Source organism: Telmatherina bonti, assembly GCF_933228915.1.
Source record: "Telmatherina bonti genome assembly, chromosome: 14".
Lineage (NCBI taxonomy): Eukaryota > Metazoa > Chordata > Actinopteri > Atheriniformes > Telmatherinidae > Telmatherina > Telmatherina bonti.
The window spans coordinates 17,568,781-17,590,436 of NC_136612.1; the positions used below are offsets into that span (position 1 = coordinate 17,568,781).

General features: G+C 38.1%; 1 protein-coding gene across 1 annotated transcript in view; it reads right to left on the reverse strand.

Moving 5' to 3' along the window:
• grin2aa (glutamate receptor, ionotropic, N-methyl D-aspartate 2A, a) overlaps positions 1–21,656 on the reverse strand; it is a gene marked incomplete at both ends in the record, with an annotated part of 159,303 nt that overhangs the window by 3,395 nt on the left and 134,252 nt on the right. Inside the window, 4 exons of the mRNA XM_079253342.1 lie at positions 210–448; positions 5,043–5,140; positions 6,658–6,747; positions 10,827–10,987. Of these exons, the coding sequence (XP_079109468.1) occupies positions 210–448; positions 5,043–5,140; positions 6,658–6,747; positions 10,827–10,987 (588 nt within the window). The remainder of the gene's footprint in view (positions 1–209; positions 449–5,042; positions 5,141–6,657; positions 6,748–10,826; positions 10,988–21,656) is intronic.

Sequence of the window (21,656 nt, forward strand, 5' to 3'; positions counted from 1 at the left end):
TCATGACCATTGTTAGCCCAGTAAGAACACTCCAGGCACAGCCACATATTTGCATGCTTAATTGCTTATTTCTGCAGGTTTCTTGTTGTCTTTATTTTGGGATAAAAACTAAAAAAAAATATGTGTAATGTGGAACTGTTTTTGTTGTTGCTCTGCCAAACCACTGAACAAGTAAAATATTAAACACACCGACACAAACATTTCCTTACCCTGCTGATGGAGAAAAGAAGACCTGGCCTGCCAGAACAGACGCCGGTGAAGCAGTATCTAAGCCTCCAGTAGAAGAGATGCTCAGAGACGAATGTAATGAGGGAGAGTCCCATGGCTGTGGCTAGCATGTAGAAGACCCCAGCCATGTTGTCCACATCCAGCTGACTGGACATCACCTCATTCTTTTCATTGTGGCAGATTCCAGTTAGCCACTGAGCTTCCAGTTCCTCCATTTCACCTGAAAAACAAAGGACCACACAGAATCAAAGCAACTCAGTTCAGTTTACGTAATTCTTAAAGGAAAGTTGTAATAGAATAATAATAGCAGACTTAGTATAGTATAGATAGACTTAGATGTATAGGCCTGAAAACATAACTCCTATCTGGCAGGGAATGTCCCTGGTTTAGACCATTTTCTTGGCAATGTTTAATAAAGTTTTACTGTAAAGCCTTTAAAATATAATTTATTTCTCATCAAATAATCAGTAAAATATAAGAAATCTAATTAAACCGCTCACAAATATAATAAACAACAAAAACAAGTGTTTATTATGTTAATGTTTCCCATTAGTATATAAAGAAAATCAGCTCTTTTTTATTTTTGTCCGAATAAATTCAAGAATAACTTTAACCATTTAGTGAATATTTGAGGTTCAGTGTGTGTTTAATGACACATCTATCCCTTTTCTCTCTTTTTAATAGCTGGTTGTGTCAGCAGCCACTGCCTTATAGCCTCTGTTGCCAGATAGGACGAAAAGATGGTTTCTTTAGTGTTATTAAACGAAAGGTAAGGAACAACAAAGACCTTATCTTTTCTCATTCCTCACTCTGTGTCCTTCCCTCCATTTCCCCTCCCTCTCTGGCTTCCTCTGTGACATTTGGCGCGTGGCTAATCCAATCTGTGTCATTCAGGGCCAGATAACTAAAGCTGCTAGTGGGGAAAGACAAATATCATGGTGGTGCTCAGCGTCGTGTCTTTGGGTGCAGACTCACTAAGGCATCATTAACCCCCAAGTACAACAGAAGAGCATTTGTCTTATACAACATTTCTGAATACTCTTAATAGATGTAGCCAAGGGGCATCTTCTTAATCACATCATGATAAGCTTAGAATTAAGATGGATCATTTTGTATCAACAGGTCCCTCTGCAGAGTTTAAATCATAGTCCCCTTTTTTGTTTCAAACGGTTGCTAACAAATACTGTCTTGTGTTTCTACCCTGAGGAGAAACAATATACACAAATCTGGGGCCCCAAGTCAATCTCATCAGAAGATATGATAACAGTTTTTTAAACTTCGTCTTCTGTGGATGAGCCAGAAAACATGATTTATCTGAATATTCATTTTTCTGTTCTCCCATTTTGCAAATGGAATTAGGTGAATTGTACCTGGGGAGGAACACAGTTCTCAACATGCCCCAATTTTGTCTGTTGATTACTATTTTGACCCTTCAGTTTTACACTTTTGACTTAATCCATAGTTTGTTTTCTTAGATGTAGTAGGTCAGCTCCATATCTATTTTCTCTAAGCATTATTATGCATTATTAGTATTTTGCAGGCTTCAGTTGAAGTTGTATGCTACATGCACTTCACCTGCACTTTGCACTCTCAGTGTTCCATTTCAAATATATTTTGTTAACTGTGGTTCTTGATTTGTTTTGTTCTCAGGGTGCAGTTATGGCTTGTCTTTTGTCGTTTTCTCACTGTGATTTTTATTGATTTCCTTCTATCTAGGCCATATTATGTTATTATTATGTTATTAATATGTTGTTACTAGAAAAGTAGAAAATTGTGAACGAAAAAAAATCAAAGTAATTAAAATAACTCAATGTGAGGAATCTATAGTACAGTGGAAAAGATTTGGTTTACTAGCTATTCAATCTTTTTTGTCTGCAAACAAGATTTAAAAGTTTTTAAAATTACTCTTGGGCAGTACTTATCTGTTTTCTCAAGGTTTTTCATTACCTTCTTTATATTCTTCCTCTTTCATTAGTTTATTGGTTAATTTATTTTGTTTTAACTAGATTTAACTAGAATTAATATTAGTTTAATTCATGCACCACAGGGGTAGTATAATTAATAAAGAAGTACCTTCATAGTTACCTTCATAGCGTTGTTGCACATGTAAACTCTTGTGAGACCTATGTGGAATGTATGTTAAACACATATTTTCCATGAATGTTTTTATTGTAAGAACAAACAGTTATAATCACATGTTAAACCCATTTTTTTTCTTTATCGTCATGTTTTACTTGTCAAAATAACATAAAACATAACCATACACATCTATGTAGAGTTTATAATATTATTCTAAAAATGTTCCAAACCAACATTTTCAGTGGGCAAAATATGTATTCCACATTTCCACCACATATACATCACATGTTTCACATGTGCAACACCACATGTGGTGATATTGGAAGTGTGTTCTTTTCTTTAATAAAAAAGGGATCATAAAATCCCTGAAGCTATTATTGTTTCCACACATAATACACAACTGAGAATAGAAGCTTTGAGTAGCAATTTGTAACTAGCAACCAGTCACAAAAACTCTGTTTCTACCAAGGAGTCTGGTTCGGAACGGCTTGGTACAGTTTAGTTCAATAAACTTATCTCTGTTGTCTTTGCATACATAATCATACTCTTGCCTCAAGGATATCCACCTCTACTGTTCATGTGCTGCAGTGCTGCAGGTTTTAGATGTATCCCTGCTCCAACACACCTGCTTCAAATTAAATGGCTCTACTTCAAAGCTTGCTGTCAAGTTCTACCTGAGTTGGCTGACCCATTATTCTGATTCAGGTGCAACAGGAAACACTGAAAACCTGCAGGACAACACCTCTCCAGAGACTGACTTTGGACACCCCTGCCTTATCTGGTAGGCTGGGTAGAAGCAGGACAGGATGTTGGCTACTTAACAGCGCCGCATCTTTACGGAACACAATACAGAAACAAAGGAGGGGAATGTGGACATCAAGCAGTTTGGAGTTTTTTACTTGACATATAGCTTTCATCAACATAAGTATCCATATTTGGTTATATATAAGAATGACTCTTTTCATATTCTACTCTTATTGCTGGAGTTGCCTTGGAAGTGATGATTTTTCTTTTTTTCGATCAGTTAATGAACTGCAGCATATCAAGCTCCAGTCTTTCTGGTTGAATCAGTAAGACTGGGACCCCAACAGAATGATCCTAAAAAAACTATGATTCCTCAGGTTTCACCCTTTCAAGGTTTTGTCTGTGGAAGCATCAGAAAATGTGTACTATCCTGTCCCGCACCATAGCCGAAACATTGGTGGGAACAACACTAAGGGTACAGAATTTGTTCTCATCCGCCCAGCAGTATTGCATCTATGAAACACATAAAACACAGTGACAGGCATGAATTTGTATTTTTGCACCAACAAGATTATTCCATCAGAGCTATTAGCAGACATCTCAGCATGATTTGCTGGAAGGGAAACAGGCGGAAAATTAAGTGAAATGAAAAGTACTTTTATTAATCCAAGGGTAAAATCATATTAAAACATTATAAAAGGTTGAGGTATGACATGACAATTAAATAAAAATGAATGGCAAAAGGTCTTCAGAAATAAGATAAGTGCATTAGTCCACTTTCTCTGAACAAATCCCTATATTTATGTGCTGTTGCTCAGCAGGTAAGAGAACAGGATGTGACAGTAGTCTGATCTGCAGCATATTTTATTTAAAAAGAAGTTTTTGTAACCCTGAAGGGAAGAATCTTCTGTCTCCTCTCCTCCCATGAAATGCTGGGTGCTCTCCTCCCACATTGTGTCTATCAGATCAAGTAGCGTCTGCCAAGAAAAAGTCACTGTCATCTATCAAGGACCTGCCCTCCTCAAACTCCTTTTCATTGCCTTCTTGCTGCCCGTGCTCTACAGATGGTTCGCTTTCTGCCCTCTCTCTGACCATCACACACACACGCAATGTCACTATCCTGATAGTGTCATCACTTTTTCACCTCCTCTGTTTCATCTCTCCAGTCTCTTTTGTCACTTTAACTCTATTTCACCCCGTTTCCATTTCACCCCCGCTCCACCTTCTCTCACCTTTATGCTTACCTTTGTGACCTTTATCCCTTTGTTTTTTTTTTTTAAATACACAAGTGAAGCACCACTGAAGTTATTAGCGTGGCGCAGAGATGATACAGATCCAAAGAAACCTTGATCGATAATGCAGTGGAAGAGATTGGATGGCATTAGCAGAGAAAAAAAAAACAAAAAAAAACATGAAGAAACAAAAACGACAAGGCATATTTTTTTCGTCATTTTCCGGCCTGCATGCTCTGAAGCCCTATGATTTAGTATGACAGGCTTATTGTGACACCAATATTCATTTAATCAGCTTCAGTGTACTTAATGCGAGTGGCTGTGAGCACTCGCATCAGCAAAATGCTTTTGTTGTAAAATGTAAATGAATCCGTCACTAAAAGCTCGAGCTGTCTTACTTTCACTGTTTTGCAGGAGGAAACTGTTTATATAAAAACCTCGGAGGCAACTGTAATAAAGGAATGTTGTGGTTGAGACAGAGTTATGTGTACACACACGCACAAACACACATATCCACACAGATTTGGTTATTCAGAGAGGAATATATTAGAATAACTTACACACTCTGCCCTCTGTTTAGAGCAGCCTTTGTGTCCAGAATAACATCAAAGGACTATTTATACTTCGCTGCTTTTCCTTTGTGTTGTCTGCAGACGCAGCGGCAGAGATGTGTGTTGGTGCTCCAGCGCATGTATTACAGCGCTGGAAAGTGTCATGCACTTGGAATCTCCATATGACAATGCTGTGTGTGGTTCTCACCATCTCCAATGATCGCCAGGATAGCCAGATCCACCTGTCGCTTCCAGTAGGAACCTTTTTGCAGCGCTATGCCGTAACCAGTGGTAGCAAAGATGTACCTGAATACAAGCACGTCCATGCGCGCACACACAGAAGCACACACTTTAACCTTTTAAACAAATATTTCAGCCTTCATTTCTCTAGATGGTGACACTGAGTGTGACATCTCATGTATAACGAAGCACATAAATGTTATGAAGTGGCAATTTAGGTCACATCGTGCGAAATACTGTGCAACTCTACGGAGTAGATTCACTTCATATGGTGGCACTGCAATGTCAAAATGGACATGATGAACATAGAGATCTATCCATACAAAGGTTAGAATAAAGGGGCTAAATCTGCAGGTTTTGGTTATCTGAGTGATGCGGACCAGGGCTTGTTGGATTGTAAAGGCAGTTCGTCCCATGATCAGATGGAATGTGCAGGTTGTGTGACCAGCTGGTGAAGGTGCTGCAAGGTGAAATGGAATCAGGTTTGGGTGAATATACCAATCAACAGGTCGTAAATATGAAAAGAAAATAATATTTAAGAGAAAACATACCTCACTTATGTAAAATACATAATCTTAGCACAAAAAGTGTGTCAATTTGTGTTGTGTCAAGTGACTAACTGGTAAAATTGTGGTTAATTATCTATTCCTTTCTAATAAAACCACTTGCTATTGTCTTCTACACACTGGAAAGCTCGATTGGTCACCTTTACTATGATACCAAATTTGTAAGCATCCGTCTTTAGTGAATCTACAGTGAGTGTGTAGGTGGTGTCCACCTAAAAAATGTGCTATAATTGCTTGGTGTTCACCAGATACATGACTGGCACTTTACTGGTGGCTACCTGATATCAGAATAGGATTCTGGAGTCAGTGCAGATGTCACATTCCCAGAATATGAGCCCCTACGCCAACCTCCAGGATTACAGCACTCTCCCTGAGAGCAAGGATCATCACAGGGAACCTCCAGAATTCGGTAGTGGAGAGGATGAAATGACCTGCCATGAGTTCTGACTGTATGAGTCAAATGCTTGTACAATCTGCTCGGCTACATGGTGAGGCCACCACATTCATCGGCTCCTGGCTCAGGAATAGGATACCATCCCACAGTGGAACGTAACTCAGTGTGAGTTGTCGAGCTGTGTGTAGATTGTAAACACTTTACTTAGGTCCCTGATAGTTTTAAAAAAAAAAGGTAAAAATAACCAATACATTTGTTCCCTATTACTAAGGGAGAGTCCAATCATCCAGTCCACTAAGTAATAAAAAAAAGAAGGAACGTAAATAGGAGGCTATTGCAGGGGGTTTTGGGAATTTTGGGGGGGATGCTACCCTACACATTTACCAGTATTGCTCACCACATATAATCATGCATTACCTCAATTACCACCAAGGCGGTTTTGCTTGCAGGCAATATAGCACCAGCTGATAAAGGGCAGATTTTAGAAATGATGTAATATGCCAACTTTGTAACCGTGAACCACAAATGAATCATTTGTAGACTGAGACAACATGAAATGTCCCGACTTTACCAATGGTTTGAAAGACAGAATGGTACTTTGAAAGAATCGCAGCCTGAGTTACCCGCTTCCTATGGTCACCAGCTTACATCCCTCATCCCTGCCAGCCATGTAGTTCAGCACTGCGGCATCATAGATGAAGGCGTCCAGTTTGCTGCGAGGAAAACAGAAAAGATAAGAGGACAACAAACAGGGTGAGGGTGTGAAGACAAAAGAAAGGGCTTTCACATTTTTCTAAAAGAGTGAATGAAACGTGGACAAGAGGAGACAGGAAGGAAAAAGGGATTTTTATATTTCAGTGTGCTGTTTGCAGTGGCAAATCATCTCAAACAGGAATGCAAGATGAGCGTCGCCAAACACAAAGGACACAGCGGGGAACAGCGGCGGTTCAATACAACATGCTCCATTGACGATAGGACCTTGGGGACATGTGGACGAACTGAACAAACTTTCGACAGACACAAACATTTACACTGCCTTGCTCTCTTCTTTGCCTCTCTTCAAACAGAGACTTGTAAACAAGTCGAAGCAGAACAAAACAGATCCCAACCTTAGAGTGACATTTCCAATGTAACTGATACCCTCAGTAGCCACAGCGCTCTCGCTATCTCAGCGACCGCACATGCTCACGCACAAACACGCACACTCAAACAATCAGAGCCCTGCTAATAGTCCAGTGAATGGCTGGCATTTACTGAATGTCAGATCCAGCCCTCTAACGGAGGCTCACAGCCGATAGTTTAGCTGTGTAATTAGCTTAACCCACCACTGGCTCTTTCCACACACAAGCTGTGTGTCCAAACATGTTGGAAACCAGAGGGTGTGCGTCGGTGAATGTGTGTGATTAGGCAGATTAGGTTGCACACTGGTGCCTCTCTTAGATGACAAGTTTATGTTAGGATGTTTGTAAGTGTTAGCTAGACATAATGTAGCTCTGAAAGCTTCTGCCGCAACACACGTGATACAGCACAAAATGTCTTCTCTGATGCTGGAAACGCGACACTTACTGTGACTTTCATGCTTATTTTCCGCTAACATGTTGTAAATACATTTCCTACACTTATAGGAAAAAAGGAAGTGTGAAAGTTTTATGTGATAGAGCTCCGGGTGCATTTTCCACTTCCCAGATATCACATATGATTGGATGTCATACTCACCTTTGTACGAATACCCCCCATAGGAATCCCCGGGGGACACGGTCAAATGCCTTTTCCAAGTCCACAAAGAACACGTAGACTGGTTGGGTGACTCTCATGCCACCTCCAGGACCCCAAAAAGGGTATAGAGCTGGTCCACTGTTCCGTGACCGGGACGAAAACCGCACTGCTCCTCCTTAATCCGAGATTTGACTATCCAATGGACCCTCCTCTCCAGGACTCCTGAATAGACCTTACCAGGGAGGCTGAGGAGTGTGATCCCCCTGTAGTTGGAACACACCCTCTAATCCCCCATCTTGATAAGGGGGACCACCACCCCAGTCTGCCACTCCAGAGGCACTGTCCCCAATGTCCACGCGATGCTGTGGAGGTGTGCCAACCAGGAAAGCCCAACAGCATCCAAAGCCTGAAGAAACTCTGGACATATCTCATGCACCCCTGGGTCCTAACCACCAAGGAGCGACTTCAGCCCCAGAGATAGGAGAGCCCACCTTTGAGCCACCTAGCTCTGCCTCCTTATCAGAAGACTTGTTGGTAGGACTGAGGAGGTCTTCAAAGTATTCCTATATCTATCTATCTATCTATCTATCTATCTATCTATCTATATATATATATATATATATATATATATATATATATATATATATATATATATATATATATGTATATAACAAAATAATAAGAACAAAATAATCTTTTAATTGAAATTGTGTCAGATTTAGCTGTTTTTTTTTCCTTTTCTTATACATCATTATATAATGAGTTTACCCATGTTGTTATTTTAAGAAACAACGGTTGCTTTCAGGTGATAATAGTTTTATAGTTTCATTAATAGAATACCGCAAAGCCGTCTTCACGTACTGTCACAGATTCTGACAAAATATGACAATTAGTAATTAAATGACATCCTGACCATTCATTTCCCAGCTCACCTTGGTTGAGAATAAAGTTATATTGTGATAAGCAGTCACTGTGAGTAATAAAGATGTTCTATTCTGGCTTTTTTATTTTTTTACCCATATCAGATGCGCCAATTTTGTCCAACTTTTAATTTCCAAATCCAATGTCAACCAATACTGATTAAAGTGACTTGTGCCAAACAAACAAAATATCTGAAAACTATACGTGGGATCTCCTGTAGTTTGTTATTTTAGGTTAGAAGAGACTTAAGTGAAGAGTTTGATACATAATATGTGCATACTGTCTAACAGTTGTGTCATTAAAAATGTAAATACTCAAAACAGATAATTTCCAATACTGCATTTTAATCCCAATACGCCTGACAGTATTAATAGGTCAATGATATCCGTACATTCTGTTAAGGAGTTCCATTGTCTGTTTCATCTTGGTATTCATTATTTCTCACAAATATTCATCTTTTTAACTTTTCACTGGGTCGTGCAGTCAGCTCCAACAGCAGCTCTTGTGATCGGTGCATAAAAAGGAACCAGCAGAGTTTAAATTCTCTGTTTCTCAGCTTGCAAGAAGTCTAGGCTTACACACTTCAGCTGCTGCCCCCTGCAATGCAACCCCAGATAAAAGTCAGGAAATAGATGGATGGACGAGCTTTGAATACTTTCTTCTTCTTCCTTCCACAAGAACTAATTGCAGTATTTTAAAGTAAATTTGTTACTTTGTGCACATTATACAACAAGTAATCAAACTCTTTTTTTTCTTCGCTATTTACAATCAAGCAATGCAGTAAAACAAAAGTAATAATATTGAAAAGACAATGTTTTATTTAATTAAAAAGGCCAACTTTAATCCTATATATTAACTTGCAAGACAGATTCAAAATGTTGCTGTTATCATAATTTAGTTCCCATCATGTAATCAAATCAATTTAGCTTTTCAGTGCAGACTTTTGCTTCTCAGAGCTGTAACAGATTTTATGTGTAAAGCCTGTCAGCATTATGTGTGAGATCAGAGCTAATCCAGCCATCTGAGCCTGGGATAGTTGAATGCTGTGGTGTTGCTCATCTGCTAATACCACAGAATAGAAATATCAATGAGGGTATTACTGACTGTAGACACCTGCAGCTGCTGTGTGTGAGCAAATATACACAATTTCTAACCATGTTACAGGCGTGCATGCGGTAATATTTTGCTTTAATGCTTAAATGAGCATGTTTTAGTACTACAAAGTGGAAAAGGAGCCACTGAGAATATTAGAGATAGTGGTTTAGTGTTGTATATGTTTATATCCAATTGTGCTATGACTTATGGATGAAAAATGCAACTGAACAAAACCAGGGTCCATGAATCATGTGTTCCTCTTTGTTGTGTGTATTTTTATTTTTTACCTCTTTGATATCTCCTTATGGGACAGCCTGACCTTTGAGCTAGAAAACTGATTGGATCCTGACGCACGATCATTAACCAATCAGAATTGTCCTTCTGTCATACCAACCCAACAACCTTTTGTCCTTTAATATTTCTATTTTTCACATTGTACCTGTTGTCTTTCTATCCCTTAATGACATTTTGTTCCTGTTTCACTCCCTTTATTGGTAAATCCTCCTTTTTCACACTTACTCTCATTTTTCCTTTGCATTTCATTACCTTTCAATTTGTAGCATGTTCTGTGCCTTTTTTTTTTTCGTTTCCTCCAATCAAACATTTTCCATTTTGACTTCTTAGCCTCTGCACTTCTTTCTTTCAAAATCCATTTTTATCCAAACTTTTCTTTCCACACAAAAGAACATAAATTGTTAGAACCTTTCAGTTTGTCCTTGGTTAGCCTTGTGCCAACAACCCAGCCACCCATCCCTCCGACATTCACATGCACATCATCAGTCCTACTATAGAAACCAGCGCTAAAAATAGCTGCTGGTGTTCTTAGTCAGGAAGCCTATTCATCCCCAGTCTCAGAAGACCTGTCACGCACATATATGCACACATATGTCACACATGTACATGAGAAATACACGTACACAACACTATTAAGGAAAAAAATTGAACAGACAATTGCACAAGCCCACATATACTGCAACCTACTTTAGGTGGTGAATCTTTTTTCATGAATGACCAGTGTATGATGTGTGATCACGAACTTGCAAACTCAGTGACTCCTTACCCTGTTTTGAGGCTGACGAGTGCATCCTGGACTCCAGTCTGATGATACTTCACCATGTACTGGTGCATGGCAGGATAGTTCTTCCTGATGTTCCTCTCAGTGGATCCATTTGGGACGGTCCCAAAGCGGAAGGGAGGCGAGTATGCATATGGGTTCTGAAACTGTGGTGGGATTAAAGATAACATGGTAAAAAAAAACAAACAAAAAAAAAAACAGATGGTCAGTTAACTTAAGCAAACTTCAGTACAGTGGTGGTGGTGGACTGGATCAAACCTTTATCAGGGAGATATTGGTGTTATTGTTTCTTCTGTTTTCTGCTTTTCAATTTTTTTTTTTTTCAAAGTTTCAGCTCTGCTATTTTGCCAACTGGTGAATGTTTTATTATTTTTATTATTTCCTTTTTTATTTTTAACTTACTGTATATAGTTATTAAAATGAAACAAACTTGTTTTTTTATGTGAATGTTACCATTTTTATCATATATTTATGTATTATATTAATTTCATTCTTTAATGCGGTAAGAAAATTAAAAAAAAAAAAAAAGCTGTTTTAATCACAAATTTCATCAAATTTTCATGATTTTCTCCCTGTCTGATCATGTGTCTGCTATCATTTCCCTGGACATGAGGGCATTAAAAACCCCAAAATAGGATGATAAAAGAGCAGCAAACTGGAACTCAGAATGCTGGATCCACCACATCTTCCTTCACCCACCTTAAAACATACAAAGAGAAGTTTTTTTTTTCTTTTTTTTATTATTATTATTACTTTTGTATTAAAATATTAATGTTAACTTATTCAGATTGGCTCCATTGGATGTGTTAAGAAGAAGAATGAGACATTTACTAAACACAGTAAACAGTGGCCTTCCTGTGTGGGGTTTGCATGCTCTCTCTGGGTACTCCGGCGTCCTCCTGTCATCCACAGACTTGCATGTTAGATTAATGAATCACTAACTGAACGTGGCAGTGAATGGTTGTTTGTCTCTCTGTGTGATGGACTGGTTACCTGTCCAGGGTGTACCCTGCCTCCTGTTCGATGACTGCTGGGATAGGCTCCAGTTTCCCTGTGACCCTTGGTTGGACTATGTATAGAGTTATAGAAAATTAATGAACGAATGAAAAAGCTTGTGCGGAAATAAATAAATAATAAGAGGACTGGCGCAGTGTTACTATAGCTGAGTTTTATGGAGGTGTCAGACTAATAAATAGGCTTGGTTGGCCCAAAAAAACAGCTGCCCCACTGGACAGTATGCCAGAAGGCCAGGGTGGTCCTGTCCCACACGTAACTTTAACTTTAGGACAACAATAAACAGAATAAATGTTTTTTAGCAAATGGTTGAGATGCTACAAAGAAGACGTTAATAACAATGTAATTACAGTTAAATGGTTGAAATTTGAAACAGTAGTGTTGCAACAAACACTTAGTGTAGGTTTTACATACACAAACCAATTCATACAGATGGCTCAAGCAGGTTTATTTCCACATTTTCTTAAATAAATACATCAAAGTAACTGCAAATTTACGTCTACCAAAGAGGAGGAGAACCTTAAAGCGTTAACTTCCTTCTAATATCAACCTATTTTTGATTAGATCTCCTAATCCAGGAGATAAGATCAACATCACAAATAAAAAATCTGCCATAAAAAGTATGTTTATATTGGATGTTTGGTTAACTAAAGGACGTTACAGGGTACTCAAATCTAAAATCGCCAAATCATTAAAAAAAACATTATTCACTAAGGAAGACAATTCAGCACGCAGCTGCAGCAATGATCTAGAAATGCTGATTGGCATGTCACAAAAATCGTCACGGAAAAAAAATGTGAACAGCTAAAGTTTAGGTAGCATTTGGAAAATATTCTTAAGTCTTTTCTCCAATTTAAAGTGCCTATTAAACCTGCAGACTCTTTTTATGTTGTTTTTTTTTTTTTCTTTTTTAATCATATTGTATGTCTCTCTACCAATAAACTACTAAGACACAGAATCTTACCACACAGAATCTATACACAGAAGGTCGAGAGTTTTGTAGTCATGTGCTTGTCACTGTGATAACAATCCATCCCTAAATGTCAGAAACAGGAGATGACAATCTGTTACGAGTTTTTGCAAGTGTGTTGGCACGTGGCTTATTCAACATGCATGACACTTCCAGTATCTTCATCTGTAAAGCTTTTACATCTTTATAGAGTACTGAACATGAAGGCGATGCAGGAAGAATTTTTAATGGCATATTATCAGCATTAATCTTTTGATTTCTGTCTGTTCAGCACGTAAGAACTCGCGTCTGTGTTTCTAGCTTATACTGTTCATGTGAGCTGCTTACATCATGACCGTATCTCCATATGTAAATTGTTATATGCTTTATCTGCCATGTGCATATCTGTTGTGTAATCAGGTCAGAATGAGTTTGTGCTGTTGAGTTAAACTCCTCTTGTGCATATATCTGCACTTCCAGCGATGATGTCATGCGGTGCGTTTGTTAGCATGACGAGCAAACAGCCCTGAGGACACCCTCATTCCTTACATTTCCCACTACCGCCTCCTTCATCTTTCCTTCATTTGTGCCTCTCTACAGTGGAGCAGAAGCTTTAAGGTCACATGAGGTTAAATATGGCAAGGGGCTCACTGATGATAATCTTAAGGCCCACTGGGAATATGCAGATTTGGAAAGCGCTTGTAATGAATATTTACATATGAGCGAAACACTTATAACTGCACTAGTGAGTGCTGGTAAAATGTCACTGCAAAGATGGAAAAAAAATAATAATAAAATTAAAAGGACTCAGAGACCGCAGACCCCCACCAAGCCATTACAATTATTAATTTATTTATTCATTTATTAGCATAATTGTTATTTTTTTGGCAGTCACCGTGAGTATTATTTTAGAGTTAGAAGCTCTAATGGCAAAAAGATCTCCTCATAGTAAAAAATCCTTTAAAAAGTTCGGGTTCCAGACAGTGATCCTCCCAAAATCAAATCACAGGTTCCTTATTCCATTTCTGAGATTTCCTGAAACTTAATAAAAATATGTCCATATTTAATTTCATTCATTTATTTATTTATTTAGCTTGGATTTTGCTGCCTCTTCTGTATGAGAAAATGAGAAAAATTACAGTCTGTCATTATGAGAAACTATAAGTAAGCCATAAAGATACCATAAGACCCTTTATGACATTTTTATGTCGCTTAATACAAATATAATATAATATAATATAATATAATATAATATAATATAATATAATATAATATAATATAATATAATATAATATAACTGGCCCAAAAAACATTTTCTTTATTTTAATAGATTTTAGTGGATGACTAAATGAAATGAAAGACAGACTTCAATATTTTAAATTCAAGCTGTATTAATGTATAAAAAAATACATATTTTAATTGCATTTCTACTCAAAAGAGCAACAAAAAAAAGATAGAAAATATCCCTGGTCTCAACTAAATAGACATACATATTATTTTAAGCACAGTAACTAACAGCTCCACATTACAGTAATTTTAATTTTTTAATTGTGCTTGTCTGCACTCATTAATAGACATCATATGCATATGTAGGGAGGACTCCACCAGTGGCAACTTCAGTCTGGTCTGACTACAGCTTGAAGCTGGATGCTGCATAAGGACCAAGCTTCTGGTATTGTCCTCTGGAAAGGGCATTGTTTTACTCAGAAATTACAATATAATAGAGATAAGTTGGGAAATAATTACATCCTTCCAGCATCTTTAGACTATATTCTATGTTCTTAGAAAAGTTTTCTAAGAGTTTCAGCATTTGCACGTGGCTGGTGTCCTGTTTGTCTGTGGCTGTTCTGTGGGTTTCCAGTAAACACAGGATCGGGGCTCTATACTGGGGACAGCAAATATGGTCAAACAGCATGTCTACACATGACTGAGTCATTGCCTTTGAAAGTGTGTTCTGGTTCTTGCACTTGCACTACACTTCCACGCTATGAGTATGACCGCAGCACACTTTTGGAGTTACATCAGTAACTTGGTAACATCAGTTAGTGTGAACATTAAGCCAACTTTTGAGGACCTGTCAAGGAGCAGATGCACTTGCATGGGTCTTTTGTTCCTTACGGTGGTGCCTTAAGAAGAAGATAAGAAGAATGAAGTGAGCCAGCGTGTTTTGCCAAACCCATCAAAGATACAACAGACTGACTCACCCCACATTCCTACTTGCAAACGTACAGTGTATGAAGAATAAACTGGATGACCTGCATGCATGGATTTAATACGAGCAGGACATGACGGACTGCTGTGTCTACGGTTTCATGGAATCATGGCTGGACTGGTCCATCCCCGACAGAACTGTTACCCCAGAAAGCTTTATCATCTCCCGGCAGAACAGAGCAGAGGATTCAGGCAAGTCTTGTGGAGGGGGTGTGTTCTTCATGGTAGACTCCGTGTGGGTAACAGATGCACACATTTTAAAAACTTACTGCACTCCGGTCCGGGAGCTGTTAACCATTATAGTCAAACCCTTTCATCTGCCTGGAAAATTCAGCTCTTTTCCTATCAGTAGTCTGTATTTCACCTCAGGCTGTTAAAACTCAATCCCTGGAACAACTGTACGGGATTGTAAATGGACTTGAAACTTTGCATCCTGATGCTGCTTTCATTAATTTGGGGGATTTCAATAGAGCTAACATAAAAATGGTCTTATCAACATGCTACCAGTACATATCGCTCCCTACCAGGGGCCAGCAGACTCTTGATCATTGTTATACTTCATTTAAAGACAGTTGCAACCCTCCTCCACACAACCCTTGATAAATCTGACCACAGTGAAATTCTCCTGCGGCCTGCTTACCAACAAAGGCTCAAACCAGAAAAGCTGGTTCCCAGGCAGATTTACAAATAAAACAATACAACTGCTGAGGTCGAGGTTACAGGATTGCTTTCAAACAACTACCTGGCAGATGTTAGCAGACACAGCGGATGGTGACATCAATGCCTACACGGACTGCGTCGGAGAGTACATAAGGAAGTGCATTGATGTGGTGTCCAAAATCTTCATCTGCACTTACCCTAATCAGAAGCCCTGGGCTGGACCAGATGATCGTACAAAACTCAGAGCTCACACTTGCCCTGTATCACTAACTACAAGGGCAGGAGCAGGCCAGTGGAAATGGAAATGATGTCCAGTGCATCATTTCTGGATGACCTTATCACCTTCCAAGCCTGGTTTGATGCAGACAACACCACGCATATCACCAAACCACACATAGACAGTGAGAACGCTGAACTGGCTATTGACCCAGATGCCGTGCGGCACAGTTTCAATAAAGTGAACCCCCTTAAAGCACCAGGGCCCAACAGCATGCCCGGACCGGGTGCTGAGAGCTTGTGGTCCACAGGCGACGCCATTGCTCTAGCAGTCCACAACTCACCTACCTGGAGAAGGGAAGCATATGTGAGAATGCTTTTCATTGACTACAACTTAGCATTCAACACCATATTCCCCTCCAAACTGGTCACATAGCTCATCACAATGGGCCTGAAGAAGTTTATCTGCTGCTGGATATGGGACTTCCTTACCAACAGACAACAAGTGGTGTGAATTGGCAATCACCTCCCCTCCACACTCATCCTCAGCACTGGTACACCCCAGGGCTGTGTTCTCAGCCCACTCCTGTATTCCCTGTTCACCCATTACTGTACTGCCAGACACAGCTCCAACATCATCCTCAAGTTTGCTGACAACACCACCATCTTAGGTCACATCACTAATAACAATGAGAGCACCTACAGAGATGAAGTGAAATCACTGACCAGCTGGTGTCAGGAAAATAACCTCTCTAAGTGTCAGCAAAACTAAGGAGATGATTATGCACTTCAGGAGAAAGCATGTAGACCAACATCCTCCCATCTACATCAACAATGCTGAGGTGGAGCAGGTCAGCAGTTTCAAATTCCTTAGTGTACACATCAGTGATGTCTTGTCCTGTACACTAAACACAGACACTGTGGTGAATAGCTCAACAAAGATTCTACTTCCTATGTAAGTTGAGAAGGTTTGGTATGAACACCAACCCCCCTCCCCCCCATCCATGTAATCCATGTATTATGAAATTCACACCTTGTATCCTTGTTATATTTTATTTTATATTATATTGTTTACTTACACTGTTTACTTACTTACATTGTTTACTTATTTTTACTCTTTTTCTTACCATATCGTACTATTTCTTACCAATAGTACTTACCATGTACTATTATTGCACCAAACAGAACTTATTTCATAACTTCTTATCTTATTTTGCATTTTATAATAGCATTACATTGTGTTGTTGGTGCTGTGTTGTATATGTACATGACAAATAACCAATCTTAAATCTTGAAATTTCTAATCATCTGAGGCCTTATCCACACGTAGCCAGGTTTTTGTAAAACCAAATATCCTCCCCCCTCCGGCCAATACAAAAAGATTAATCCACACAACCTAGTTTTTCGAAAACAAATCCATCCACACATATCCACATAACCTCGTTGTTAAGCACATTTATTAGCATATCAAATTTTCAGGTGGCAGTAGCACCCCTAATCCTATCCAATCAGAATAACCTTCCATCTCATGACGTCAATTCCACAAAATACAAAACATGCCTCCAACGTTATATGGTTAGGTGGTGGAAAATAATTGTCCTGGCCGTGCCAGTTCCGCAAAACTTCTTTGTGTTCTTGTTTTATACATTATCAAAGTATAAGCGCATGAAGACCCTCGGTTACATAAACAAAGTTTGTGTGTGTGACATCATAGCATTTTCTGTCGCAAATGGTGACATTTCAACACCTAAAATCCTGGGTATATATGTCCACATGCAGACGTGCAAACAGAGTATTTGTAAAATTAAAATTTTTAAAACGACCGTTTTTGAGCGCATAAATCTGCTTTTTGGTGTGGATGATAGGCAAAATCACAGAAAAATATCTTCATTTTGTGAGACACCCTGCTACGTGTGGACAAGGCCTTAGTCAGTGCAATGTGACAGGCAGTTGAATTAGGGAGAGAAGCTGAATAAATGAAAGTGACATTCATAATGCTGGTCTTTTAGTTGTAAAATCTTAAAAGACATTCAGAAGTGAGGGGAAAGAGACTTTTTCATTTCCTCTCTCCACTGCTTCTCTTTCAGACCATATTTGTTCTATAAAAGCAGCTCAGTTTAAACAGTCTATGAGAGCCTTATTCTGTCTTTTATTCATTTAAACCATTTAGAGCAACATTTTGATTCCATACTCAGATGTTGGACTATGGGATGGTAGTGGCTCAGGTTGTAGAGCTGCTTGTCTTGTGACCTAATAGTCGGCAGCTCAATTGCTGTTCCCCTAAACTGCTGCAACCTTGAGGGGGATATGATTGTTCTCTGAGGGCCGGTCCCAATCCTGAATAAATGCAGAGGGTTGCATCAGGAAGGGCGTTCTGCACGCAAAATGTGCCAATTCACCCACGCAATGATTCGCTGTGGCAAGCCTCACCCTTCATGGGGACAAGCCAAAAGGACAACAACAACTCAGATAGCCCTCACGTTCAGATAAATCTTTGCTGTGTGCGGATATGTTTCAATGTTTCTGCTCTACTAATGCTAACTATCTCCTTGTAATCATAAACCTTTTCTGACGTGATCTGCTCGAGACAGGTGTACCACAACCCTGTAAATAGTATGTCATGACACTGAAATTTCTGTCTAATCTTGTGTATTCTTATTTATGTCACATTTTATCACATTTCACTAGATTAATCACAAATATGGATAGTATTGTTATAGAGTAGGTATTTCTATTGAGGACAAATGACAAGTGGTCAAAAGAAAACAGGTAAGGCTAGGTCACTATTGCTTACAGAAACTTCATACATAGACAACGAACACAGCAGTCAGGATGCTGAACCCACCACATCCAAATTCACTGTCATTAAAACACACCTGGAGAGGTTAGTCAGTCACTGTAAGATGAAAGCTTAATTTTAGCAATGACCTTTCACACTACAGCAGAGTAAATGTTAGCCTGCTACTGCCTTAGTGCTAAAATAATGCTGTATCCTTCAGACTGGCATTCATTGAATGTGTTCAGAAGAAGAATGAGACTTTTACTGACTACATCTTATAATCCAGGGTTTTGAGCAGACCAGACAGCAGGTGTTGCATGACAGATTACTCATCAGAAATAAAAGTGCTTGTAACTTGACTTGAACTTCATCAAAAAGACTTGAGAATGGACTTGGACTTGCAAAAACGGACTTGTGAACAATCATGGTAGGAGAATATATGAAGTTTGTTTAATATACATATACATATATAATGTATATATATATATATATATATATATATATATATATATATATATATATATATATATATATATATATATATATATATATATATATATATATATATATATATATATATATATATATGACCATTCATACAGTGTGGCTGAAAAAGAAGAAAAAAATGGAAGGAAATATGGAACATAAATATATCTGGAAATGAGACATATACAGCATGAATATGAAAACAAAAAATGATGTGAAAATAAAAAAAATTAAAAAATCTTTTTACAAACAATTGCAAATGCAAAAATGTAATGTAAAAATTCATAGAAAAATACATAAATAAATCAATCATGGAATTCATGTATATGTAAATGAAAAAAAAAAAATCACATAAATATTTCATTATTCATTTTTTTCTTATTTCCTTAACCAATTAGTCCAATTTAAAGTTGCGGGTAGGTGGAGCCTTCTGTTATTAATGTATGTATTTAATAACTTATTTCTTCACACTTTTATTTATTTTTGGTTATAGCTGTTTGGTTTTTTTTTTTTGTAAATCCTCATCTCTGTCTAATGTTTATCACAGAACTATCTAATATAATAAAGCATTATTTATGCTAAGTTAAGTAATTTCTTTTCAAGTAATGCTCCATTTACTTCCTTTTTTCTTTTTTAACCACAGTTACCTAAGAAATTTCATTTGGTTGTTTCTTCTATCAAGCACTGTTTTATGGAAAGCTATGTTTTCTTTCACATATATTCAGTTTGCCAGTTTATGTATGTTTCAGTGTCACAATTTGAGCCAGTACAATTCAAACACAGGCAATAACTGTGTTTTTGTCTCAGTAAAATGAACTTTTCTTTTTCTTGTGGAATCTTTGTTTCATATCTGTTTTAAACAGATCTATGTGAAACCAAAAGCTGTCTTTTTTTATGAAGCTCTTCAAGAACAAGAAAAGTTGAAAAGCTAAATATAACTAAGGAACATAGAAAAAATAATTGATGGTTGGATGCCTAAGAACCAAGATTCAAAACTCTTGCCCTTGAGACCCACCATCCCCACCACACCTTTCAAAGTTTCCCTGATTCAACACACCAGATGTCATTTATTGGCTCGATAGCAGACTTGTGTGTAGCTTCATTTCAGAGATCCATTTAATTTCAGTCGGGTGTAGTTCAGCCGGGAAACATCTCACACCTGCAGGGTAGCAGCCTTAAGAACCAGAGTTTGGGATCAGGGACTGAGAACACCACAGACGCACAAAAAAAACCCCCCAAAAATCTGTGCTTTTGCTAGGCCAGTGTTTCTACATCCAGGCCCTTAAGACCCCTGCACCGCATGGTTTCTAGGTAACTCAACTTTAACACACCTGAATGAAATTGTTGAGAAAGTTCAATAATCTGACTCCGGTGCTCTGAAGGAGGAACATGTTGTGCATTCTGAGGACTTGGATTGAAAAACACTGTGCTCAGCCTCAGTGATCCTCCTGCCAGTAGATGTACTGCTTATACAATCTTCCTTCCCTCTCTCTGCATTGTTAGGTTGTCTCCATATATCTGTATGTTTTTCCTCAGGAACTCTCTGCCCTCATGTTCTTCTATGTGTTTCCATTTCTCCACATTTAGCTTGACCTTTTCCATTTACGTTATAACACTTTATACGGGAACTTTTCAACTTTTCAACATAGCTATTGTTGTGATGTACATGTTCCAGATGTTTATTCTGTTGTTATTGTTATGATGCATGTTTTTAGACATGTATGTCAAAGCAGCAGAATATGATTTCTCTGATATTATGAACTAACATATTTTAATTCCATTTGGGATGAGATAAGTCGACTGAGTGGTTAATGGTGTAATATATCCAATGTGGGCATCCTCTAAATGTAAGGTTTGAAATGGTCAGAATTTTCATAAATAAGAAGTAGATAGTGTTTTATAACAACTATGTTCACAGCTGTGACAACACACCTACATGCCACAAAATCAGCCTTCCAAAAATTCACATTAAAAAAAAACATAGTACGTATAATAAATTTGTCTCTGGACAACCAGCATGATAAAATATCAGAATTTTCATAAAACAAGAAGATGAATTGTTTATTTTATTTTATTTGGATTTATTTATTCATTGGTGGATTCCATTCACTACTGTTAAAAAAGCCACACCTGTGCTCAAAAGCAGCTCCAACCACTGAGTTCATAGCAAATTTAGAATTTTAACCCTTCGGGTGCCAGAGTTTTTCAAGTAGATTACAAAAAAATCTGAAAATAAAACACTATGTTCACAGCTGTGACAACACACCTACATGCCACAAAATCAGCCTTCCAAAAAATTCACATTTAAAAGAAATAGTACATATAATAAATTTGTCTATGGACAACCAGTGGGATAAAATATCATAGATTTTCATAAAACAAGAAGGTGAATTGTTTATTTTATTTTACTTATTTATTGGCGGATTCCATTCACCACTGTTAAAAAAAGCCACCCGTATGCTCAAAATCAGCTCCAACCACTGAGATCATGGCAAATTTA